The sequence below is a fragment of the Kogia breviceps genome, chromosome 3 (genome assembly GCF_026419965.1).
Source record: "Kogia breviceps isolate mKogBre1 chromosome 3, mKogBre1 haplotype 1, whole genome shotgun sequence".
Lineage (NCBI taxonomy): Eukaryota > Metazoa > Chordata > Mammalia > Artiodactyla > Physeteridae > Kogia > Kogia breviceps.
This window is the reverse complement of record NC_081312.1, coordinates 172,241,371-172,269,037: the sequence shown is the minus strand read 5'-3', so window position 1 is coordinate 172,269,037 and position 27,667 is coordinate 172,241,371. Positions and strand designations below refer to the sequence as shown.

General features: G+C 37.7%; 1 protein-coding gene across 1 annotated transcript in view; it reads left to right on the top strand.

The window, feature by feature from the left end:
- Nucleotides 1-27,667, top strand: part of CCDC7 (coiled-coil domain containing 7) — a 255,469-nt gene that overhangs the window by 123,476 nt on the left and 104,326 nt on the right. The window contains exon 18 of the mRNA XM_067030362.1: nt 15,846-15,956. Within this exon, the coding sequence (XP_066886463.1) occupies nt 15,846-15,956 (111 nt within the window). The remainder of the gene's footprint in view (nt 1-15,845; nt 15,957-27,667) is intronic.

Genomic DNA, 27,667 nt, shown 5'->3' with positions numbered 1-27,667 from the left:
TATTAATCAGATTGTTTGTTTGTTTTGCTACTGAGTTGTATGAGTTCTTTATATATTTTGGATATTAACCCTTTTCAGATAAGTAATTTGCATATATATTCTCCCATTCATTAAGTTGCCTTTTCATTTTGTTGATGGCTTTCTTCGCTGTGCAGGGGCTTTTTAGTTTGATGTAGTCCCACTTGTTCATTTTTTGCTTTTGTTGCCTTTGCTTTGGGTTTCAAATCCAAAAAATCTTCACCAAGACTGATGTCAGGGAGCTTACCACCTATCTTTTCTTCTAGGAGCTTTATGTTTTCAGTTTAATGTTCAAGTCTTTAATCTATTTTGAGTTAATTTTTTGTGTATGTTGTAAGAAAGTGGTTCAGTTTCATTCTTTAGCATGTGTCTGTCCAGTTTCTCAGCACCATTTATTGAAGAGATTGTCCTTTCCCCACAGTACATTCTTGGCTGGTTTATAATAAATTAATTGACCATATATGTGTGGGTTTATTTCTGGGCTCTCTGTCCTGATCCATTGATCTGTGTGTCTGTTTTTATGTCAGTTCCGTACTGTTTTCATTACTATTGCTTTTTAAAAAAATTTTCTGAAATTTTTATTTATTTATTTGTTTGTTTGTTTATTGGCTGCGTCGGGTCTTAGTTGCAGCATGCAGGATCTTCATTGAGGCATGCAGTATCTTTTGTTGTGGCACATGGGCTTCTTTCTAGTTGTGACATGTGGGTTTTCTCTCTCTGGTTGTGGCACGCGGGTTCCAGGGCACATGGGCTCTGTAGTTGTGGCACATGGGCTCCAGAGCACATGAGCTCTGTAGTTGTGGCATGCAGACTCTAGTTGAGGTCCATGAGCTCAGTAGTTGTGGCGCGTGGGCTTAGTTGCCCTGCGGCATGTGGGATCTTAGTTCCCCTACCAGGGATTGAACCCGTGTCTCTTGCATTGGAAGGAGGATTCTTTACCACTGTAGTACCAGGGAAGTCCCCTACTATTGCTTTTCAATACAGTTTGAAATTAGGAAGCATAATGTGTCCAGCTTTGTTCCTCTTTCTCAAGGTTGATTTGGCTATACATAGTCTTTTGTGGTTCCCTACAAATTTTAGGATCGTTTGTTCTATTTCTGTGAATATGCCATTGGAAATTTGGTAAGTATTTCATTGGACCTGATGATTGTTTTCGGTAGTATGAATGCTTGAACAATATTAGTTCTTTCATTCATCAGGCTGGAATATCTTTTCATATATTTGTGTCTTATTCAGTTTCTCTAATCAGTGTCTTATAGTTTTCAGTGTGCAGACATTTCACCTCCTTGGTTAAATTTGTTCATAGGTACTTTATTCTTTTTTATGGCTTTTTAGTGAAATATAATTGGTTAACATATAACATTAATTTCAGATATACAATGTAATGATTTTTTAAATTTAAATTTTTTATTGAATTATAGGTGATTTACAATGTTATGTTTGTTTCTGGTGTACAGCTAAGTGATTCAGATATATATATATGTGTGTGTATGTGTATACACACATACACATATATTCTTTTCCTTTTTAATCTGTTTTATTTATTTATTTTTGACTCTGTTGGGTCTTCATTGCTGTGCACGGGCTTTCTCTAGTTGTGGTGAGTGGGGGCTGCTCTTCATTGCAGTGCACAGGCTTCTCATTTCAGTGTGCAGGCTTCTCATTGCGGTGGCTTCTCTTGTTGCGGAGCACGGGCTCTTGACGTGTAGGCTTCAGTAGTTGCAGCACGCGAGCTCAGTAGTTGTGGCTCACAGGCTCTAGAGCACAGTTCAGTAGTTGTGGCACATGGCTTAGTTGCTTTGCAACATGTGGCATCTTCTCAGACCAGGGCTTGAACCCATGTCCCCTGCATTGTCAGGAGGATTCTCAACCACTGTGCCACCAGGGCAGCCCCACACATATATCCTTTTTCAGATTCTTTTCCATTATAGGGTATTATAAGATATTGAACATAGTTCCTTGTGCTATACAGTTAGCCCTATTTTATCTATTTTATATATAGTAATGTGTATCTACTAATCCCAAATTCCAAATTTATCTCTTCCTGCCTTTTTTCTTTGTTAATCATAAGTTTGTTTTCCATGTCTGTGAGTCTTTCTCTGTTTTATAAATAAGTTCATTTGTATCATTTAAAAAGATTACACAAATAAGTGAGATCATATAATATTTGTCTTTCTTTGTCTGACTTACTTCACTTAGTATGATAATCTGTAGATCCATCCATGTTGCTACAAATGGCATTATTTCATTCTTTTTTTATGACTAATATTCCACTTTGTGTGTGTGTGTACATACATATATACACACCACCTCTTTATCCATTCTGTCGATGGACATTTAGGTTGCTTCCATGTCTTGGCTATTGTAAATAGTGCTGGTATGAATATTGGGGTCCATGTATCTTTTTGAATTAGAGTTTTTGTCTTTTCCAGATATATGCCCAGGAGTGTGATTGCTAGATCATATGGTAAGTCTATTTGTAGTTTTTGAAGGAACCTCCAGACTATTCTCCATTTACATTCCCACCAACAGTGTAGGAGGGTTCCCTTTTCTCCACACCCTATCCAGCATTTATTATTGGTAGACTTTTTGATGATGGCCACTTTGACTGATGTGACGTGATATCTCATTGTAGTTTTGATTTCACATTTCTCTAGTAATTAGCAGTGTTGAATATCTTTTTCTGTGTGTGATGGCCATCTGTATAACTTCTTTGAAGAAATGTCTATTTAGGTCTTCTGCCCTTTTTTAATTAGCTTTTTGGTGTTTTGATATTAAGCTATATGAGCTGTTTATATATTTTGGAAATTAATCCAGTGTTGCTTGCATCTTTTGCAAATATTTTCTCCCATCCTGTAGGTTGTGTTTTCATTTGGTTTATGGTTTCCTTTACTATGCAGAGACTTTCAAGTTTAATTAGGTCCCATTTGTTTATTTTTGATTTTATTTCCATTACTGTAGAAGATAGATCCAGAAAAATATTGCTGCAATTTATGTCAAAGAGTGTTCTGCCCATGTTTTCCTCTAGGAGTTTTATAAATAGTATCCAGTCTTACATTTAGGTATTTAACAACATAATGATTTGATATTTGTGTATATTGTGAAATGATCACCACAATATGTCTAGTTAACATCCATCACCATGCATAGTTACAAAACTGTTTTTCTTGTGGTTAGGACTTTAAAGATCTACTCTCTTAGCAAACTTTCAAATATTCAATATAGTATTTTAATTATAGTCATCATGCTGCTGTACATTATCTTGTGGTTTGGATTTGCATTTCTCTAATGATTAGTGATGTTGAGACTCTTTTCATGTACCTTTTGGCCATCTGTATATCTTTTTAGGAAAAATATCCATTCAGATCCTCTGCCCATTTTTTAATCAGATTCGTTTTTGTTGCTTTGCTATTGAGTTGTATGAGTTTTTCACATATATTACATATTAACCCCTTATCAGATACATGATTTGCAAATATTTTCTCTCATTTGATAGGTTGCCCTTTTGTTTTGTTGTTGGATTTTTGCTTTGCCAGAGCGTTCCAGTTCGATGTAGTCCTACTTGTTTATATTTGCTTTTTTTGCCTTTGATTTTATTGTCAAACCCCCCAAATCATTTCCAAGACCAATATCAAGGAGCTTACTGCCTATGTTTTCTTCTAGGAGTTTTATCATTTTAGGTCTTACATCAAGTTTTGACTTAATTGTGTATGGTGTAAGATGGTAGTCAATTTCATTCTTCTGCACATGGCTTTCCAGTTTTCCCAGCATCATTTATTGAAGAGTCTGTCCTTTTCCCATTGTATATTCTTGGTTCCTTTGTCATAAATTAATTGACCATATATGTGTGGATTTGTTCTAATTTCCCTTTTGGCTTGTTTTTGATTGACTGGTTGTTTAAACATGTATATTTAGATTCCACATCTTTGTGAATTCTCCAGGTTTTTTTTGCTATTAATTTCTGTCTTTTTAATATTTATTTATTTATTTGGCTGCCCTGTGTCTTAGTTGTGGCATGCAAGATCTTTGTTGCTGCGTGTGAGGTCTTCGTTGCGGCTTGTGGGATCCTTTTAGTTGCGGCGTGTGGGATCCTTTTAGTTGCGACGTGTGGGATCTTTTTAGTCGCGGCATGCAGGATCTTTTAGTTGCGGTACACAGGATCTTCATTGCGGCTTGTGGGATTTTCGTCACGGTATGCGGGCTCTTAGTTGCAGCCTGCGAGATCCAGTTCCCTGACCAGGGATTGAACCCAGGCCCCCTGCATTGGGAGCACTGAATCTTAATCACTGGACCACCAGGGATCTCCCTTTGCTATTAATTTGTGGTATCATTCCATTATGGTAGGAAAATATACTTGAAGATTTCAGTCTTCTTAGATTTGTTAAGACTTGGTTTTTTTTTTTTTTTTTTTTCGGTATGCGGGCCTCTCACTGTTGTGGCCTCTCCCGTTGTGGAGCACAGGCTCCGGACGCACAGGCCCAGCGGCCATGGCTCACGGGCTCAGCTGCTCCGTGGCATGTGGGATCTTCCCGGACCAGGGCACGAACCCGTGTCTCCTGCATCGGCAGGCGGATTCTCAACCACTGCGCCACCAGGGAAGCCCAAGACTTGTTTTTGACCTAACATGTAATCTATCCTAGAGATGGTTCTGTGTGCACTTAAGAATAATGTGTATTTTGCTGCTGGGTGAAATGTATATATGTTTGTTGGACTATAGCGGTGTTGAAATCCTCAACAACTTTATAGGGTTGTTTTCCAAAGACTTTTTTTGTTCCTTTTTTGGGGTCATATTTCCCTGTTTCTTGTTGTTCCTTGACACCTGTGTTGCTATCTGCATATTTGAAAAAACTATTTCCTCTCTTTCTCTTTACAGACTGACTTTATATTGTTTATTTTCTTGACTGATTTTCTTTAATTAATTTATTTATTTGTTATTCAGGTATGATTAACATATAAGACTTCTGTTTCCTTTTTTTCACCCTTTTACACCCCCCCAACTTTATTGAGATATAATTGACATGTAACATTTTGTAAGTTTAAGGAATGAAACATGATAATCATACACACATATATTGCAAAATAACTACCACGATAAGGTTAGTTAACACATCAATCATCTGAGATTTTTTTTGTGGTAAGAACATTTAAGATCTACTCTTTTAATAACTTGCAAGTATGTAATACACTGTCATTAACTATAGTCACCAGGCTGTATGTACATTAGCTCCTCAGAACTTATTTATCTTATACCTGGAAATGTGTACCCTTTGGCCAATATCTTCCCATTTCTCCCACTTACAAGCCCATGGTAACCACCATTTTACTCTTGGTTTCTGTGAGTTTGGTTTCTATGATGTTAATATGGGCTTGTCATATTGCCTTTATTATGTTGAGGGAAGTTCCTTCTATGCTCAATTTGTTGAGAACTTTTCTTGTAGTATTCTTATCTGGCTTTGGTATCAGGGTAATGCTGACCTCATAAAATGAATTAGGGAGTGTTTTCTCATCTTCAAGTTTTGGAAAACTTTTTGAAGAGTTGGTATTAATTCTTCTCTAAATGTTTCATAGAATTTACCAGTAAACCATCTAACCCTGGGTTTTTCTTTGATGAGAGGTTTTTATTACTGATTCAGTCTCCTTAGTATTAATTGGTTTGTTCAGATTTTCTGTTTCTCCATGATTCAGTGTTGATAGACTGTATGTTTCTTGGAATTTATCTGTTTCTTCTTGATTATCCAATGTTGGTGTACAATTTTTATAGTATTCTTATCCTTTTTATTTCTGTGGTATCCATTATAATTTCTCCTCTTTGATTTTTTATTTTATTTGCTTGAAACTTTGTTTTATTGTTTCTCAGTTTAAAGGTTTCTCAGTTTTGTTTAACTTTAAAAAAAACAGCTCTTACTTTATTGATTTTTGTATTATTCTAGTCTCTATTTCTGCTTTGATATTTATTTCCTTTTTTTCTGATAACTTTGGGGTTGGACTTTTTTTTTTTTTTTTTTTTGGTGGTACGCGGGCCTCTCACTGTTGTGGCCTCTCCCGTTGCAGAGCACAGGCTCCGGATGCACACAGGCTCAGAGGCCATGGCTCACGGGCCTATCCGCTCCATGGCATGTGGGATCTTCCCGGACTGGGGCACGAACCTGTGTCCCCTGCATCGGCAGGCGGACTCGCAACCATTGTGCCACTAGGGAAGCCCTGGGCTTGGATTTTTTTCTTCTTTTTCTAGTACTTAGTTGTAAAGTTAGGTTGTTTGTTTGAGATCTTTTTTCTAAATATAGATGTTTATTGCTTTAAACTTTCTTCTTAGAACTGCTTTTGATTCATTCCATAAGTTTTGGCATATTGGTTTTATTTTCATGTTTTTCAAGATAATTTTTTATTTTATCTCCATTTGTTCTTTGACTCACTGGTTATTTGAGAGTGTATTGTTTGATTTGCTCTTACCTGTGAATTTTCCAGTTTTTCTCCTGTTATTTATTTCTTTCTGCAACCATTGGATTCAGAAAACATACTTGGTATGATTTCAGTGTTCTTAAATTTGCTAAGATTTGTTGTGTTACCTATCATATTATCTACTCTGGAGAATGTTCTGTGTGTTCTTGAAAAGCATGTGTATTCTGCTGCTATTGGTGGAATGTTTTGTATATGTCTGTTAGAGCTCGTTGGTCTAACGTATAGTTCAAATTCAATGTTTCCTTATTGATTTTCTGTCTAGATGATCTATCCATTGTTGAAAGTGATGTGTTGAAGTCCCCTACTTCAACAAGTATTTTCTCTTTTTTCCCTTCAGATCTGTTAGTATTGCTTAACATGTTTAGGTGCTCTGATGTTGGGAGCATTTATATTTATTATTGTTTTATTTTCTTGATGAATTGACCCCTTTATCATCATATAATTACCTTCTTTGTCTCTTGTTACAGTTTTTGACTTAAAGTCTATTTTGTCTGATATGAGTATAGCTATACCTGCTCCCTTTTGGTTTCCATGTTGCATAGAATGTCTTCTTCATCTTTCACTTTGAGCCTGTGTGTCCTTAAAGATGAAGTGAGTCTCATGGAGGCAGCATATAGTTGAATCTTGTTTTTTTATTTATCCACTCAGCCACTTTGAACATTTTGATTAGTGAATTTATTCCATTTACATTTAAAATATTTATTGAGAGGTAAGGACTTGCTAATGTGTCTTATTGTTTTCTGGTTATTTTGTATTTCCCATGTTCTTTTCTTCCTCTCTTGCTGTCTCACTTTGTGAATTAATGATTGTCTGTAGTAGTACACTTTGATTCCCTTTTCTTTATTTTTTATGTATCAACTGTAGGATTTTGCTTGTTATTTTCATTAGGCTTACATAGAACATATTGTAGATATAACAATCTTTTTAAGCTGATAATGTCTTAGCTTTGATTACATATAGAAATGCTACCCTTCTACTACACCCCAGTATTTTATGTTTTTGATGTAACAGTTTACCTCTTTTTGCATCCATTATCAAATTATTGTAACTATACTTATTTTTAATAATTTTGTCCTTTAGCTTTCATACTAGAGCTGAGTGATTAACACACCACCATATTACAGTATTAGAGTTTTCTGAGTTTGCCTATATATCTGTCTTTATTAGTGTGTATTATATGTTCATGTGTTACTAATTAGCATTCTTTCATTTCTCGTTGAATAACTTTTTTTAGCATTTCTAATGTAATGCAAATCTAGTGATGATTGACTTCCTCAGCTTTTGTTTGTCTGTGACAGTCTGTCCTTCAGTTTTGACAGATACCTTTACCAGTTCCAATATTATTGGTTGCAAGTTTTTTTTTTTTCTTTCAGAACTTTGAATATATTATCCCACTATCTTCTGGCCCACAGGGCTTCTGCTGTGAAATCCACAGATAGCCTTATGAGGACTCCCTTGTATATGAGGAATTTTTTTTTCTATTGCTGGTTTTAAAATTCTCCTCTTTGCCTTTGATTTTAGACAGTTTGATTATAATGTCTTGGGAATGATCATTTGGGGTTGAAATTTTGGGGTGAGTTATTAGCTCATGAAACTGGATGTCCAAATCTCTCTCCAGATGGGAAGTTCTCAACCATTACTTTTAAATAAGCTTTCTACCCTTTCTCCCACTCTTCTCCTGAAATTCCAATAATGCATAGATTCTTTTAATGGTATACCATAGTTCAGGTAGGCTTTCTTCGCTCTTTCTTATTCTTTTGTTGTTGTTGTTTTCCTTTTACTGGATAATTTAAAACAATCTATCTTCTACTTCACAGATTTTTTTTTTCTTTAGCTTGATCCATTCTGATGTTGATGCTGTTTATTACATCTTTCATTTCATTAATTGTATTCTTCAGCTCCAGCATTTCTGTTTGATTCTCTACTATGTTTTCTGTCACTCTGTTAAACTTCTTATTTTGTTCATGTGTTGTTTTCCTGATTTTATTGGATTGTCTGTCTGTGTTTTTGAGACTCCTTAAAATTTTTTTTGAATTATCTTTCAGGCTAAGTATAGATATTCATTCCTTTCGGGTTGGTTACTAAAGAATTATTTGTTTCTTTGATGGCATTATGTTTCCTTGATTTTTCATGTACCTTGGCATCTTGCTTTCCTGGCTTTGCATTTGAATAAGCAGGCACCTCCTTCAGTCTTTACTTATTGGCTTAATGAGAGACATACCTTCATATGTCCAATCTGCTTGGTATTCTGGGGCTTTCTCAGGCTTTTTCTAGGGATGTGCCTGCTCCACACTTCTTGTAACATTTTTAGGGAGGGGGAATTCTTAAGATTATATGCCTTCTCTCAGTCCTACAAAGCCAGGCTATGTGCTGACACCCTCCCGTTTGTTTACTTTCCCCAGAGTGGTGCTGAATGATAAAATTTTATGTGCTTCCTCCCAATCTGGCAGAATTGAGGAAGCTTTCTGAACATGCTCACTATCTACAAAGGCTCAATCTTGCTCCCACTGAGTGTACACAAAGTGATCCAGCCATGTGGTATGTGTGTGTGTGTGTGTGTGTGTGTGTGTGTGTGTGTGTGTGTGTGTGAGGGGGCACTTAGTATTGATGGTGCCCACAGAAACTTGAGGGTATCCACAGGTGAGGCTTTCCCAGTGGCTTGTGGATGGGCTTCCTGATGATTCCACAAAGTGGTTAGTAGGATTAACATCCCTTTGATGCCTCCAGGAGTCCTGGATGCTGTTCTCCAAGCGCCTCCCTACCTTCTAGTTTTTCAGTACACCTCACCTTTCTGGATAGGGTAAGAAAGAAGTTGGGCTCTTTGGCAGCATCCTGAATACCTGGGAAAGCCAGTCACTCACTCACATGCTGTCACTTTCTCCCATGGGAGAAATCATAGGCCAAGAAAGTCTCTTTTGGAACTGAACTTTGCTTCTTTGGAGTGATGTGGTTAAAGAGAAACTAGTCTTCTTATCCTCTGTATTGCATCAAATCTTAGATTTTTATTGTTGTAGTTGCTCCAACACTGTGCCGGAACTTCTCTGCTATACTCCCAGACTTCCACAAAGACACTTTCATCTGTGGGTAGTTGTTAAAATTAGTGTCCTCTGGGGAGAAGAGGGTAGAAAAGTCTTATTTTGCCATTCTGATGATATCACTCCTCTGTTTTCTTATTGATATTTTGTTTGGATGTTCTATCCATTATTGAAAAATAGGTATTGAAATCCACTGTTACTATGTTGCTGTCTCTTTTTCCAATCAGTTGTCAATGTTTGCTTCATATGTTTGGAGGTTCTGATATTGGATGCACATATATTTATAAGTGTTATATCTTCTTGATGAATTGGCCCTTTTACTGTTATATGATGTCCTTCTTTGTATCTTTTGATAGTTTTTGTTTTAAAATCTGTTTTGTCTGATATAAGTTTTGTCACTCTCTCTCAGCATTTTTATGGAATATCTTTTTCATTACTTCACTTTCAGCCTGTTTATGTCTTTAAACATAAAGTTATTTTCTTAAAAATGGCATATAGGTCTTCCCTGGTGGTGCAGTGGTTGAGAATCTGCCTGCCGATGCAGGGGACAAGGGTTCGTGCCCCAGTCTGGGAAGTTCCCACATGCCGCGGAGCGGCTGGGCCCATGAGTGATGGCCGCTGAGCCTGCGCTTCTGGAGCCTGTGCTCTGCAACGGGAGAGGCCACAACAGTGAGAGGCCCACGTACTGCAAAAAAAAAAAAAAAAAAAAAAAGGCATATAGATGGGTCTTTAAAAAATTGATTCAATTTTTAAAAATTGGTATCTTTCTGTGTGTTTGTGTGTGTGTGAAAAATAGGTATCTTTTGACTGGGGAGCGTATTTTTATTTAAGTCATTATTGATAGGGAATGATTTACTCTGATCATTTTGTTAATTTTTTTGGTCTCTTTTTAGCTTTCTGTCTCTCTTTTCCTCTCTTGCTCTTTCCTTTTAGTTTTATTGATTTTTAAAAATTTTCGTTTTCATTATTTTCTTATTTTTTCCTACATATCTTTTATAGATATTTTCTTTGTGGTTACTATAGGGCTTACATAAAGCATTCTATAGTTATAACAGTCTATTTTATATTGACAACAATTTGATTTCAATTTCATACAATAACTCTACTGTTTTACTCCCCTCCTTTTAATGTTCTTGTTGTCACAAATTATATCTTTTTTATATTTTGTATTTATTAACATATTTTTATAGTCTAAGTTTTGTATACTTTTGTGTTTCTGTTTAGATTCCATTAATTTCAGTTTGAACGACTCTCTCTGGTATTCCTTATAGGGCAGGTCTAGTGGTGATAGGCTCTCAAGCTTTTGTTTATCTGGGAAAGTCTTTATTTTTGCTTTGTTTTTTACGAATTGTTTTGCTGGGGCTTCCCTGGTGGCGCAGTGGTTGAGAGTATGCCTGCCGATGCAGGGGACACGGGTTTGTGCCCTGGTCCGGGAGGACCCCATATGCTGCGGAGCAGCTGGGCCCATGAGCCATGGCCACTGAACCTGCGCATCCGGAGCCTGTGCTCCACAACAGGAGAGGCCACAACAGTGAGAGAGGCTCACATACCGCAAAAAAAATAAAAAATAATTTTAAAAAAGAATTGTTTTGCTGGATCTAGTATTATTAGTTGGCAGGATTTTTTTTTCCAGCACTTTTAATGTATCATCCCACTCCTTTTTTGTCTTCAGGGTTTCTGCTGAGTAATCTGTTGGTAGTATTGTAGGGGTTCCTTGTATGTGAAAAGTCACTTTTCTCTTACTGATTTCAAAATTCTCTCTTTGTTTTAGACTTCTGATGCTTTGATTATAATGTGCCTTGGTGTGAACTTCTTTAGGTTTCCTTTTTTCGAGACATTTAGGTTTATTCAAATGGGGTATCAATTTTATCTCCCAGATTTGGGGAGTTTTAAGCGATTATTTTCAAATAAACTTTCTGTCCCTTTCTTTCTTCTTCTGAGACTCTGTAATGTGTATACTGGTTTGTTTTATAATGTCCCATCTGTCCTTTCAGTTCTTTACTTTTTCATTTTTATCTTTTTGCTATCTATGATAGGATAATTTCAAATGACCTGTCTTCAAGTTTGCTGATTCTTTCTTCTGTTTTATCAAATCTCATATTGAACCCCTTTAATGAATTTTAAATTTCAGTTATTGTATTCTTTAGCTCCAAAATTTGTGTGGTGTTTTTTAAAGTATTTTCTCTCTCTTTGTTGAAATACTCATTTTGTTCTTGCAACATTTTACTGAGGTAGTTAAGAGTTTTTATGATATGGGCATTTTTGAAATCTTTGTCAAAGAGTTTTTATGATGGGCATTTTGAAATCTTTGTCAGGTAATTCATATGCATACATTTCTTTAAGATAAGTTTCTGGAGCCTTTTATTGGGCCATGTTTCTTTCTTCTTGTTCCTTGACACTATGTGTTAATGTCTGCACATGTGAAAAATCTACCACCTCTCTACAGACTGGATTCATACAGAGGAAAACCTCCAATAAGCCTGGCTAGAGATTCTGGAGACCTGTCACACCTGTTGTGTTGATGTGTCTTCTCTGGACTTGTGTATGTAAATTCATAATTAGAAGGGGTTCCATTTTTTACAGGAGTTCATGATCTCTTGCTCCCTCTGGTATCTCTCTGCTGTTCTGCAGACCCTGTGGAGCAGCAGCATACCACCCAACTCTTGTTTGTTGGTTGGTTTTGTTTTCAGCAGTCCCCAGGCATGTAGTGTATGTGGAGGCTGGTCAGTGCTCTGAGAGATACAAGACAGATACCAGTCCCTTGGCATAGTTCTTTGAAAAGTCTGAACATTGGACATATATTTGAGTCTTCTCCTTCCTTCCCCAGGGAGAATCTGGGAACTGTTTTCTCAAATTCATTTTTCTGAGCTGGGGAGAGGAGCTTTGACTTTTGAGTGCATACTAGTCTAAACTGTCATCTTTGTTCTTAGTGGTCCCTAAACAACTAGAATATTCTGGGTCCCATTAGTACATCAAGACAGGTGATACAGAAGATAGGGCCTCAGGCATCCCCCTGAAAAGCTGAAATGTGTGTGAATGTTCCAATTCTTTCCCTCCCCAGGAAGAAGCTGAGATTGGGGTGGCGGGGTTGCCTGTTTGTATACTAGCTCATATTGAGTGTATACTCATTGAGTGTATACTAGCTCATATTATCACCTTTGTTCTCAGCAGTTCCCAACCATGGGCCCTTTCCTCTCAGTGTTGAGATTCAAGCCAGACAGAAACCAGTCCCACAGTAGGCCCCCAAAAGTCTGAACTTTGGACACATGTTTTAGTCCTTTTCTTCACTTCCCAGGGCCAAGCTGGGAGCTGACATTTTCCTCCTGATTAGTGGTGCTGTGATAGGAGGAAGGATTATTGCTAGAGGGCATCACAAATTTACCTTCTGGCTTCTATGTTGCTGGTTCATCTTCACCCACTGTGCAGGAACCTCTCACCTGGTCTCTGCATTTTTCGAAAAGAGAATTGGTCCTTGTATTGTTGTTGAATTGGTATCTCCATGGGGAGGAGAGTCTAGGGGTTTCTGTTCTGCCATCTTCCTGATGTCATCATCTTGACTTCTTAACTTAGATGTGGCCATGTGATTTTCTTAGGTCAGTTTAGTATGAATCGGTCATTTGTGGAAGCATTAGGGGCCAGTGTGTGCTTCCCTTCATTCTCTCTTTTCCTTTGTTGCTGTGGCTAGGAATGTTGCATATAGTAAGATTTATATCAGCCCTAGTTCCAAAGTGATGATGTTGAGCAGAACCTCTAAGTAAACTTTAATGAACCTGGAGTAGGGACAGGAAATAGATCTTTGTATTTAAGCCACTGGAATTTTACAATTGTTTGTTACTTCAACATAATTTCACCTATCTCAATTTATACAGTTTGCAATGATACAATCATAAATGTTATGGACGATTTTTTGTTCTGTTCTTCTTTAGTTTGGGCATCAGGGTACTGTTAGCATTGTAAAATGAAATGCAGAAAAATGTGTCTTTTTCTAAATTTTTTATAGTTTATATAACATAGATATTCTGTAATCCTTGATGGTTTCTTAGACATTTCCCCTAAAACTCTTTAGCCTTATGACATTTTTAGCAGTAGATTTTCGGTATTTTCCCCTGAGGATATTAGTCTATTCAAGTTTTTTTGCATTTCATTAAATATATTTGGTAATATATATTTTGTTAGAATGTTATTTACTTTGTCTAGACTTATACCATTTTTGATACAAAGATATATAAAATATTGTTTTATAATTTTAAAATATCTTCTATTTTCTATAGTTATATTCTTTTTGTATTTCTTGTATTCACTGGAAGAAGTTAAAGTAGTAGTTTAGAGCTCAGCCTCTGGAACTGAACTTCTTGGATATGAATTCAAGATCAGCCAGTTATTAATCATATAACTTTGGTTAAACCAATTACCTTCTCTGTCTCTCAGTTTTCTCATGTACAGATGAAGGAATAATATTTTGTGCTTCAAAGAATCATTTTGATAATTAAGACATGAACTTGAGAACTTAAAGTGGTCCCGGACAGACATTTTGACAAGTTTCTGGTGGAATCCAACGTAGTTCCTTCCCTTTTTAAAAATTTAGCTTTTTACAGAACAATAACAACACTAATAACAATAGTACTGTGTTACTGACAGGGTTCTAATGCTTCTTCAAATCCCAGAGCAATCATTCTCCTGAAATCAGAGTAGACAGAAATCATGAATTCTAATTCTAACTGGTGAAAAGTGGACTGTGCCCTTGACACTGTCTTCTTTTAAACTTCTAATTAAATTACTTTGTATGATTTTATAACTCATACTATTCTTCTTTTTTTAGTTCTATGGTTATCCTAGCATTAGCAAGTAGGAATTTATCCAAGATAATTACTATGGCTTTATGACATGACCCTAGTACTAGTAGTCATTGAGAAATTCCCTGTTTAGTATGACAGGATGTTCTATGCTGTCTTGCACATTTCCTGTCATGAACATTTCCTGTCTCATAGCTGGAATCAGCTGTTTTTCCTAGGAGCCTTGTACTGGGGTAGCTTTGAGGTACATTGAGCCATCAGACTAGAAAATACAAATACATGTGTGTGTATATATGTGTATAATATATATTTATACACACATACATATACATATTTGTACATACATATACCTACAGACACACACATGTGCATATGTGCATGCATATATATGTAGACATATTTAGAAATTACGAGTTTCTTACAGATACTTTCAATTCTAATCTATCCCCTCAGGGCTTGTTCTTACCTTCTTCCACTTCCTGTGTGCATGTCCCTTCTTTCATAGTGTAAATCCTGACTTCGCACAACATCAGCCTATTTACTTGTTTGCTCAATCCTGTAAAACTCTAAAATTGTTTTAGAACTGACTGATTAGCTTATACCATTAGAAAAACAAACCATGTAAAATATTTCATGATTTTATTTCTCTTACCCAAGATTGAGAATGTAGTACTGTATTCATGAGTTAGTTGGATTAGTGCCTTTTTTATTTAAGTTCAGTTGATTTATTTCTTAAGTTGCTTTCCTGTTTACTGCACTCATTATATCCTTGTTAATATAATTTTTTGGAATATATAGAATATCAACCTACTTTCAAAAGAGACCGAGAGAGAGGGAGAGGGAGAGGGAGGGACAGAGAGAGAGAGGAAGAGAGAGAGAGATCACCTTTTCTTGAATCCCTTCCCCTACATTCCCCAGTTTACCCCTTCTGTTGCAAGTAACCATCTATTATATCGTTTTCTATTTTATTATTTCTGTATTTCATTTTGTAAATGTAAGTGTCTCTATTTTTCTTAATTTTCCCCCTTCCCCTTCTTTCTTACCTGAGAGGTAATATGCTAGATATCTGCTTTTTCACTTTTATTTTTCACTTAATATTCTTTCTTGGAAATTCTTTCATGTCAGTTTCTGGAAAACTTTTTCATTCATTTTTACAGATGTATATTTATAGCTTATAGTATATTTCTTCGGTTATTCAAGCAATAGTCTGTGAATATTTAGGTGGTTTTGAATATTATGCAATTACAAATGATGCCCTGATATGTAACCTTGTGCATATGTGTCTTCATTGTTTGGCCTATGATTGTAACCTAAAGTATAAATAACCCAAGAAAACTAGAGACTAATAGAAATATATTCAAAACACTCATTAAAACTTTTCTCACAATTTTCATGTCATATCTAGCATTATGGTAATTTATTTTTCACTATCAAAATGAAAGAAAATTCTGCTGTACACTTGTATAAAGTTAAAGTTTAGGTATTTCACAATAGATATATTTTTTTCTATTCAGTTCAGTAAATGCATTTCTTGATGTAGGTTATGATGAAGCATCAGATGAAAAGCTTATGCTTAACCATCAGGATTCAGTGTCAAAAACCCAAACACAAGTAAAGAAACAAAGAACTCTCAAAAGGGAAAGACTCTCTAGTAAGTACGATAATCATAAATAACTTCATATTTTAAATTAAACTCATCAGAAGATCTTTTTTATTTGCTTCCTGAAGATATATCTCAGCATATATTTTGCAGAAATTTTACATGTTGATTTTTTTAAAGTATGAATACCCTAAGACAACTAGAGAGCAAAACTGAAATTATTGATACAATTTGGTTGGAATTTCTGATTATAAGACTGTTTCATTCTCAGTATCCATTAAGGGCAATAATAGGTCAATAGTTGTGTCACTAAGCCTATGTACCTTTCAGCCAACCTGGGAAATTTCTGCTCGAAAAGATCACTGGGTGCCTTTGACCTATGTCAGTGTCTTTTTGCTGTAGGCTTCAATGGGTGAAAAGAGGTCAGTAACTTAAAAACCAAATGGGGATCAGATGGGGTCCGAGGGAAGTCAGCTTGAATGGCCTGTGGGAAGTCCTCCAGAGCATCCTGTTGGTTGGGTCTCCACTCAGAAATAATAGCCTTTATGCTAACCACACAGATATGTGCCATCAAACCCCTGTGGGCAGAATGCAAATGTGTTAGTAGTCAAAGAGTCCCATCAATATTCAGACTTTTTTAAAAAGATAATTTGGGGAAGGGAGGGCCAAAAGATATGCAAACATCTTCTCTGGAGTAAGATTTTTTTTTCTTTGTAATTCTATTTTATTTATTTTTCTTCCAGTTTTATTGGTTCAATTGACATACAGCACTGTTTCTTTGAGTACAGCATAATAATTTGACTTACATACATCATGAAATAATTATCACAGTAAGTTTAGTGAACATCTGTCATCTCATACAGATACAAAATTAAAGAAATAGAAAAACATATTTTCCTTGTGATGAGAACTCTTAGGATTTGCTCTCAATCACTTTCATATATAATATACAGCAGTGTTAGTTTTATTTATCATGTTGTACATTACATCCCTAACGGTTGTTTACCTTATAACTGGAAGTTTGACTGCTCTCAACCAATTCCCACTCCCTCCCTCCACCCATTGCCTCTGTTAACCACAAATCTGATCTCTTTCTATGAGTTTGTTATTTTTTTTCTGAAGTATAATTAATCTACAACATTATGTTAGTTATTGTGCACAAAATAGCGATTTGATATTTCTATACATTTCAAACACCATGGTACATCTAGTTATGATATGTCACTATGCAAAGATATTACATAGTTATTGACTGTGTTCTCCACACTGTACACTTAATGCCCATGACTCATTTATTTTACAACTGGAAGTTTGTACTTCTTAAACTCCCTCACCTATTTATTTCCTCCCTTTACCACCTCCCCTCTGACAACCAACTGTTTGTTTTCTATCTATAACTCTGTTTCTGTTTTGTTATGTTTGTTTGTTTTGTTTTTTAGATTTCACTTAGCATGATACCCTCTAGGTCCATCCATGTTGTCACAAATGGCAAGATTTCATTCTTTTTATGGCTGAACAATATTCCATTTCATAAATATATACACCACATTTTCTTTTTTTTAACATCTTTATTGGAGTATAATTGCTTTAAAATGGTGTGTTAGTTTCTGCTTTACAACAAAGTTGAATCAGTTATACATATACATATGCTCCCATATCTCTTCCCTCTTGCATCACCCTCCCTCCCACCCTCCCTATCCCACCCCTCTAGGTGGTCACAAAGCACAGAGGTGAACTCCCTGTGCTATTCGGAAGCTTCCCACTAGCTATCCACCCTACGTTTGGTAGTGTATATATGTCCGTGCCACTCTCTCACTTCGTCACAGCTTACCCTTCCCCCTCCCCATATCCTCAAGTCCATGCTCTAGTAGGTCTGTGTTTTATTCCCATCCTACCACTAATCTCTTCATGACTTTTTTTTTTTTAAGATTCCATATATATGTGTTAGCATACAGTATTTGTTTTTATCCTTCTGACTTACTTCACTCTGTATGACAGATTCCAGGTCTATCTACCTCATTACAAATAACTCAGTTTCATTTCTTTTTATGGCTGAGTAATATTCCATTGTATATATGTGCCACATCTTCTTTATCCGTTCATCTGTTGATGGACCCTTAGGTTGCTTCCATGTCCTGGCTATTGTAAATAGAGCTGCAATGAACATTTTGGTAAATGACTCTTTTGAATTATGGTTTTCTCAGGGTATATGCCCAGTAGTGGGATTTCTGGGTCATATGGTAGTTCTTTTTTTTTTTTTTTTTTTTTAACATCTTTATTTGAGTATAACTGTTTTACAATAGTGTGTTAGTTTCTCCTTTACAACAAAGTGAATCAGTTATACATATACATATGTTCCCATAACTCTTCCCTCTTGTGTCACCCTCCCTATCCCACCCCTCTAGGTGGTCACAAAGCACAGAGGTGAACTCCCTGTGCTATGCTGCAGCTTCCCACTAGCTATCCAATTTACATTTGGTAGTGTGTATATGTCCCTGCCACTCTCTCACATCGTCACAGCTTACCCTTCCCCCTCCCCATATCCTCAAGTCCATGTTCTAGTAGGTCTGTGTTTTATTCCCATCCTACCACTAATCTCTTCATGACTTTTTTTTTTTTTAGATTCCATATATATGTGTTAGCATACAGTATTTGTTTTTATCCTTCTGACTTACTTCACTCTGTATGACAGATTCCAGGTCTATCCACCTCATTACAAATAACTCAGTTTCATTTCTTTTTATGGCTGAGTAATATTCCATTGTATATATGTGCCACATCTTCCTTATCCGTTCATCTGTTGATGGACACTTAGGTTGCTTCCATGTCCTGGCTATCGTAAATAGAGCTGCAGTGAACATTTTGGTACATGACTCTTTTTGAATTATGGTTTTCTCAGGGTATATGCCCAGTAGTGGGATTGCTGGGTCATATGGTAGTTCTATTTGTAGTTTTTTAAGGAACCTCCATACTGTTCTCCATAGTGGCTGTATCAATTTACATTCCCACCAACAGTGCAAGAGTGTTCCCTTTTCTCCACACCCTCTCCAGCATTTATTGTTTCTAGAGTTTTTGATGATGGCCAATCTGGCCGGTGTGAGATGATATCTCATTGTAGTTTTGATTTGCATTTCTCTAATGATTAATGATGTTGAGCATTCTTTCATGTGTTTGTTGGCTATCTTCTTTGGAGAAATGTCTATTTAGTTCTTCTGCCCATTTTTGGATTGGGTTGTTTGTTTTTTTGTTATTGAGCTGCATGAGTTGCTTATAAATTCTGGATATTAATCCTGTGTCAGTTGCTTCATTTGCAAATATTTTCTCCCATTCTGAGGGCTGTCTTTTGGTCTTGTTTATGGTATCCTTTGCTGTGCAAAAGCTTTTAAGTTTCATTAGGTCCCATTTGTTTATTTTTGTTTTTATTTCCATTTCTCTAGGAGGTAGGTCAAAAAGGATCTTACTGTGATTTATGTCATAGAGTGTTGTGCCTATGTTTTCCTCTAAGAGTTTGATAGTGTCTGCTCTTATATTTAGGTCTTTAACCCATTTTGATTTTATTTTTGTGTATGGTGTTAGGGAGTGTTCTAATTTCATACTTTTACATGTATCTGTCCAGTTTTCCCAGCACCACTTATTGAAGAGGCTGTCTTTTCTCCACTGTATATTCTTCCCTCCTTTATCAAAGATAAGGTGACCATATGTGTGTGGGTTTATCTCTGGGCTTTCTATCCTGTTCCATTGATCTATATTTCTGTTTTTGTGCCAGTACCATACTGTCTTGATTACTGTAGCTTTGTAGTATAGTCTGAAGTCAGGGAGCCTGATTCCTCCAGCTCCATTTTTCATTCTCAAGATTGCTTTGGCTATTCGGGGTCTTTTGTGTTTCCATACAAATTGTGAAATTTTTTGTTCTAGTTCTGTAAAAAATGCCAGTGGTAGTTTGATAGGGATTGCATTGAATCTGTAGATTGCTTTGGGTAGTATAGTCATTTTCACAATGTTGATTCTTCCAATCCAAGAACATGGTATATTTCTCCACCTATTTGTATCATCTTTAATTTCTTTCATCAGTGTCTTATAGTTTTCTGCATACGAGTCTTTTGTCTCCTTAGGTAGGTTTATTCCAAGATATTTATTCTTTTTGTTGCAATGGTAAATGGGAGTGTTTTCTTAATTTCACTCTCAGATTTTTCATTAGTGTATAAGAATGCCAGAGATTACTGTGCATTAATTTTGTATTCTGCTACTTTACCAGATTCACTGGTTAGCTCTAGTAGTCTTCGGGTAGCATCTCTAGGATTTTCTATGTATAGTATCCTGTCATCTGCAAACAGTGACAGCTTTACTTCTTCTTTTCAGATTTGGATTCCTTTTATTTCTTTTTCTTCTCTGATTGCTGTGGCTAGAACTTCCAAAACTATGTTGAATAAGAGTGGTGAGAGTGGGCAACCTTGTCTTGTTCCTGATCTTAGTGGAAATGGTTTCAATTTTTCACCATTGAGGACGATGTTGGCTGTGGGTTTGTCATATATGGCCTTTATTATGTTGAGAAAAGTTCCCTCTATGCCTACTTTCTGCAGAGTGTTTATCATAAATGAGTGTTGAATTTTGTCAAAAGCTTTCTCTGCATCTATTGAAATGATCATATGGTTTTTCTCCTTCAGTTTGTTGATATGGTGTATCACGTTGATTGATTTGTATATATTGAAGAACCCTTGCATTCCTGGAATAAACCCCACTTGATCATGGTATATGATCCTTTTAATGTGCTGTTGGATTCTGTTTGCTAGTATTTTGTTGAGGATTTTTGCATCTATCTTCATCAGTGATATTGGCCTGTAGTTTTCTTTCTTTGTGACGTCTTTGTCTGGTTTTGGTATCAGGTTGATGGTGGCCTCATAGAATGAGTTTGGGAGAGTTCCTCCCTCTGCTATCTTTTGGAAGAGTTTGAGAAGGGTAGGTGTTAGCTCTTCTCTAAATGTTTGATAGAATTTGCCTGTGAAGCCATCTGGGCTTTTATTTGTTGGAAGATTTTGAATCACAGTTTCAATTTCAGTGCTTGTGATTGGTCTGTTCATATTTTCTATTTCTTCCTGGTTCAGTCTTGGCAGGTTGTGCATTTCTAAGAATTTGTCCATTTCTTCCAGGTTGTCCATTTTATTGGCATAGAGTTGCTTGTAGTAATCTCTCATAATCTTTTGTATTTCTACAGTGTCAGTTGTTACTTCTCCTTTTTCATTTCTAATTCTATTGATTTGAGTCTTCTCCCGTTTTTTCTTGATGTGTCTGGTTAAAGCTTTATCAATTTTGTTTATCTTCTCAAAGAAGCAGCTTTTAGTTTTATTGATCTTTGCTATTGTTTCCTTCATTTCTTTTTCATTTATTTCTGATCTGATCTTTATGATTTCTTTCCTTTTGCTAAATTTGGGGATTTTTGTTCTTCTTTCTCCAATTGCTTTAGGTGCAAGGTTAGGTTGTTTATTTGAGGTATTTCCTGTTTCTTAAGGTGTGATTGTATTGCTATAAACTTCCCTCTTAGAACTGCTTTTGCTCTATGCCATAGGTTTTGGGTCGTCGTGTCTCCATTGTCATTTGTTTCTAGGTATTTTTTGGTTTCCTCTTTGATTTCTTTAGTGATCACTTCGTTATTAAGTAGTGTATTGTTTAGCCTCCATGTGTTTGTATTTTTTACAGATCTTTTCCTGTAATTGATATCTAGTCTCATAGAGTTGTGGTTGGAAAAGATTCTTGATACGATTTCAATTTTCTTAAATTTGGCAAGGCTAGATTTGTGACCCAAGATATGATCTATCCTGGAGAATGTTCCATGAGCACTTGAGGAAAATGTGTATTCTGTTGTTTTTGGATGGAATGTCCTATAAATATCAATTAAGTCCATTTTGTTTAATGTATCATTTAAAGCTTGTATTTCCGTATTTATTTTCATTTTGGATGATCTGTTCATTGGTGAAAGTGGGATGTTAAAGTCCCCTACTATGATTGTGTTATTGTCGATTTCCCCTTTTATGGCTGTTAGTATTTGCCTTATGTATTGAGGTGCCCCTGTGTTGGATACATAAATATTTTCAATTGTTATATCTTCTTCATGGATTGATCCCTTGATCATTATGTAGTGTCCTTCTTTGTCTCTTCTAATAGTCTTTATTTTAAAGTCTATTTTGTCTGATATGAGAATTGCTGCCCCAGCTTTCTTCTGATTTCCATTTGCATGGAATATCTTTTTCCATCCCCTCACTTTCAGTCTGTATGTGTCCCTAGGTCTGAAGTGGGTCTCTTGTAGACAGCATATATATGGGTCTTGTTTTTGTATCCATTCAGCCAGTCTGTGTCTTTTGGTGGGAGCATTTAATCCATTTACATTTAAGGTAATTACTGATATGTATAGTCCTATTACCATTTACTTAATTGTTTCGAGGTTGTTCTTGTAGGTCTTTTCCTTCTCTTGTGTTTCCTACCTAGAGAAGTTCCTTTAGTATTTGTTGGAAAGCTGGTTTGGTGCTGCTGAACTCTCTCAGCTTTTGCTTGTTTGTAAAGGTTTTAATTTCTCCATCAAATCTGAATGAGATCCTTGCTGGGTACAGTAATCTTGGTTGTAGGTTTCTTTCCTTCATCACTTTAAATATGTCCTGCCACTCCCTTCTGGCTTGCAGAGTTTCTTCTGAAAGATCAGCTGTTAACCTTATGTGGATTCCCTTGTGTGTTATTTGTTGTTTTTCCCTTTCTGCTTTTAATATGTTGTCTTTGTATTTAATTTTTGATAGTTTGATTAATATGTGTCTTGGTGTGTTTCTCCTTGGATTTATCCTGTATGGGACTCTCTGTGCTTCCTGGACTTGATTAACTGTTTCCTTTCCCATATTAGGGAAGTTTTCAACTGTAATCTCTTCAAATATTGTCTCAGACCCTTCCTTTTCTCTTCTTCTTCTGGGACCCCTATAATTCGAATGTTGGTGCGTTTAATTGTCCCAGAGGTCTCTGAGACTGTCCTTAATTCTTTTCATTCTTTTTTCTTTATTCTGCTCTGCAGTAGTTATTTCCACTATATTATCTTCCAGGTCACTTTTCCGTTCTTCTGCCTCAGTTATTCTGCTATTGATCCCATCTAGAGTATTTTTAATTTCATTTATTGTGTTGCTCATCATTGCTTGCTTCCTCTTTAGTTCTTCTAGGTCCCCGTTAAAAGTTTCTTGCATTTTGTCTCTTCTACTTACAAGATTTTGGATCATCTTTACTATCATTATTCTGAATTCTTTTTCAGGTAGACTGCCTATTTCCTCTTCATTTGTTAGGCCTGGTGTATTTTTGCCTTGCTCCTTATCTGCTGTGTGCTTCTCTGTCTTCTCATTTTGCTTAATTTACTGTGTTTGGGGTCTCCTTTTCTCAGGCTACAGGTTCGTAGTTCCCGTTGTTTTTGGTGTCTGTCCTCAGTGACTAAGGTTGGTTCAGTGGGTTGAATAGGTTTCCTGGTTGAGGGGACTAGTGCCTGTGTTCTGGTGGATGAGGCTGGATCTTGTCTTTCTGGTGGGCAGGTCCATGTCTGGTGGTGTGTTTTGGGGTGTTTGTAGCCTTATTATGATTTTAGGCAACCTCTCTTCTCATAGCTGGGGCTGTAATCCTGTCTTGCTATTTGTTGGGCATAAGGTGTCCAGCACTGTACGTTGCTGGCCCTTGAATGAAGCTGTGTCTTGGTGTTGAGATGGAGATCTCTGGGATGATTTGCTGTCTATTCAGGTGTGCCACAGATGCAGGGCACGTCAAGTTGATTGTGGAGCTTTAATCCGCTGCTTCTGAGGCTGCTGGGAGAGACCTCCCCCTCTCCTCTTTGTTTGCACAGCTTCTGGGGTTCAGCGTTGGACTTGGCCCCGCCTCTGCACATAGGTCACCTGAGGGCGTCTGCTCTTCGCTCAGACAGGAAGGGTTTAAAGGAGCAGCTGATTCAGGGGCTCTGGCTCACTCAGGCCGGGGGGAGGGAAGGGTATGGATGCGGGACGAGCCTGCAGCTGCAGAAGCTGGCATGATGTTGTACCAGCCTGAGGCCCACCGTGTGTTCTCCCGGGGAAGTTGTCCCTGGATTCCAGGACTTTGGCAGTGGCGGACTGAACAGGCTCCCGGGTGGGGCGGTGTGGATAGTGACCTGTACTTGCACACAGGCTTCTTGGTGGCGGCAGCAGCAGCCTTAGCGTCTTATGCCTGTTTCTGGTGTCCGCACTGATAGCCGCAGCTTGCGCCCGTTTCTGGAGCTCCTTTAAGTGGCACGCTTAATCCCCTCTCCTCGCGCACCAGGAAACAAAGAGGCAAGAAAAAGCCTTTTGGGCAGCTCCAGACTTCTCCGGGACTCCCTCCTGGCTAGCTGTGGTGCACTAACCCCTTCAGGCTGTGTTTGGCTGCCAGTCCTCTCCCTGAGATCCGACCGAAGCCCGAGCCTCAGCTCCCGGCCTCTGCCCCCCCGGGTGGGTGAGCAGACAAGCCTCTCGGGCTGGTGAGTGCTGCTCAGCACCGATCCTCTGCACCCTGTGGCTACGCTCTCCTCCATGGCTCTGAAGCTCCCTACTCCGCCACCTGCAGTCTTCACCCGTGAAGGGGCTTCTAGTGTGTGGAAACGTTTCCTCCTTCACAGCTCCCTCCCACTGGTGCAGGTCTCGTCCCTATTCTGTCGACTCTGTTTATTCTTTTTTCTTTTGCCCTACCCAGGTACGTGAGGAGTTTCTTGCCTTTTGGAAGGTCTGAGGTCTTCTGCCAGCGTTCAGTGGGTGTTCTGTAGGAGCAGGTCCATGTGTAGATGTATTTCTGATGTATGTGTGGGGAGGAAGGTGATCTTCGCATCTTACTCTTCTGCCATCTTCTCTCTCTCCTCCTGGAGTAAGATTTTTATCTGCTACCCTGGAATTTCACTTGGATACTAAGTCGTTGTCTATATTAATGACCCAGCCATGTTGCCCCATATGGATCAACAGGGTGTGCAGTCCTGTGGGATGGTGCCTTTGCCTGAATCCACCAGAAGCATGTAATCAATATAGTAGAAAGCTATTATTCCCTCTGTGAGTGGGACTTTTTCTAAGTCATGCAGATGTGGATTTTAGGGAGCCTTGTGGAAGGACATTAGTGGCATATTTCAATTAATTCTACATAAGGGTAAACTGATCCTGGTCATTTGCATGAAGAAGGATGCTGAAAAGAGAGTTCAAGTTGTTGGTTGCTGTATACCAAGTTCCTTCACCTTGGGCAATAGCTTTTATTACAGTCACAATGCCAGTGCCAGGTTGGTACTAACACTCTGTGCAGCCTTAATCACTTAGTTTGTAGGCATCTGACATTTTGTGCACAGGCCTGTTAAATGGAGAAATAGTCTATGGAATTTGTTGGCTTCTTTAAGCTCAGCAACAAGGGCAGTTATTTCTTTTTTACCCCCAGGGAGTCAGTATTGGTTTTGGTAGATATGGGCACTATGTTCTGGTAGTTGGGTCGCTCAAGATCTTCCACCTGCCCCATTAAAGTATCCTAACTGCAGCAAATCCCGTCACAACATGAGAGTAAATACTAGTGGAGGGTCATGTAAATAATAAATCTATACCGACAATATATTCAGTAGTAGAAGCCATAACAATGCACTGTATGGTAGTGTGACCTGGAAAAGGTTTCTGTTTGTGGTGGTGGCCCCAAACCAGACAGCATTATCTGTTTTCCCCTCATCCTGGTGCCAGGGCTTGTGGGGTACCGCCATCCAAAATGCCCAAGAAATGTAATTCTCGCCTGTCTGCAATTTATACTGGAATAGGCCCTCATATATCTTCACTGGGGATGTAGGTACCTTGGTATAATCCTATCTTGTTTTTTATTTTTGAAAGCTGTGATCAGGGTCAGTGTATGTGGAGTTCTTTGATCCATCTCAGAATTCACTGATAAAGGTAGCGAGAATAGCACTTGCATTATTCATAGTGGCCACCACAAAGTGGACTGCAGTGGGGCTACATGTTGGGTCCTCAAGGCCGGCCCATCGTCTAACAATGAGTACCTTGGTGGAGAGCATTAATTTACTGCTTTTAGACCCCACTGTATGGTAATCAGGCCCATAGATTTTTAGGGAAGGTCATTGCCCATAACATCCAGTAGAGGGAGCATTATTACCGTTTTTACATCACTTTTTCTTTCTGGGCAACAATTTCTGCATGCCTGAAAATTTGCTAGTTAGGATCTGACTGTGTCACTACTGACTGACACAACTTATGAGGAAATTTGATTGAGCTTGATAACCAATAGGATTCACAAAAGTGAACTTAGAAATCTGAGTCTGGTAAGACCCAAGTCTAAGTTCTCTCCAGGTCACTGGGCAAAGTGATTCCAAAGTCCTATACATTATTTTATATTAAAGGCATGAGTCTCGGTGTCAGGACTTAGAACTAACAGTAGTCATAGAGTATAACTCAGCTTCCAGGGTCTCTGATGACTTTTAGGTCTGTCTCTGGAGAACGATAGCCATTAGCTAGGGAATTGTTTCCCTAGCTCTCTTAAGAGTCCCTCTGATAGATCTCTAATTTGCCTCATCAGTGGAACTTGACCAGAGTTTGGAGGCTAAAGTGAAGGTCCAATGTTCCCTTCAAACTGAAAGTCTTATTTAACAATTTGTGAGAACTTTCTAAGGGTGCTCTGTGGCCTCCACCAGCACTTTCTGAGACTCACTGGCTAAGTGTCCCATTGCATCCTCATACTCTTGCAGTTGATCCATTTGCACAGTCCAAGAGTGGCCCAGATCTTCTCTAACACTTCCTAAAAGTGCTTTGTAGGATATACAGGGGTTTTACTTTTTCAGAAAAGCATTATGTTGATCACTTTGCTCACTGTACCAGTTTCTCAGAGAGCTAGAGAGCTGCCAGTTGTCAAGTTGGCCAATTAAGATAAACTAAACCAAGTAAAATTCAGCCTTTTTTCACTTACTCTGATAGTATAAGCAAGAATCTAAACAGAAAAGGGCTGAAGCTCTACCAGTCTTCCATTTTCCCCACAGAACAGCACTGGGCAAGGGTCAGGTGTATCATTATAGACAGGAGAGAGTGGGGGCAACATCTCACTGCCCCAAACAAAAGGCTCCTGCTGTTTTAAGGACACTGGGCCCAGGGGAAGGATGAGGAGGCAGAGTTTGGAGCAGATAAGTACTTTACACTGAATCAGACTGAGAACAGTGTCTTCCAGGTCTATCTTTAAGGTGGCGTAGGTAGAGGCATCTGAACAGTACAGGTTCAGTACATCTGAACCTCTGAATCCTCTGAATGGAGGTTCCTAGGCCAGAATGCAGATAAATTTAAGATCATGGTCATCTAGAAGTGGAGGTTAAGGGTCAGCCTGACTGCAGCTACTTCTAGTGCCTGCAGTGTATCAAGTCAGTGTGGGGTTGGAAGCTTTTCCCTATAAGAACTGCCAGGTAGATTTGTAATTGCTTATGGGGCTGAAAGATCATGTACAGGGTTTTGACTTGCAGTTGGAACCTCCGTGTACGTATATATATACACACACACACATTCATATGTACCTATACCTACATACACATAAAAGTGAACATATATATGCATATACACATACATACGCATATTTAGAAATTAAGAGTTCTTACAGGCACCTTCAATTCCAGTTAATACCCTTAGGGCTTGTTTTTGCCTTCCTTCATTTTATATGTGGATGTCCTTCCACAGTGAAAATCCTGACTTTGAGCAACATCAACACATTTATATATTCACTCCATCCTATAA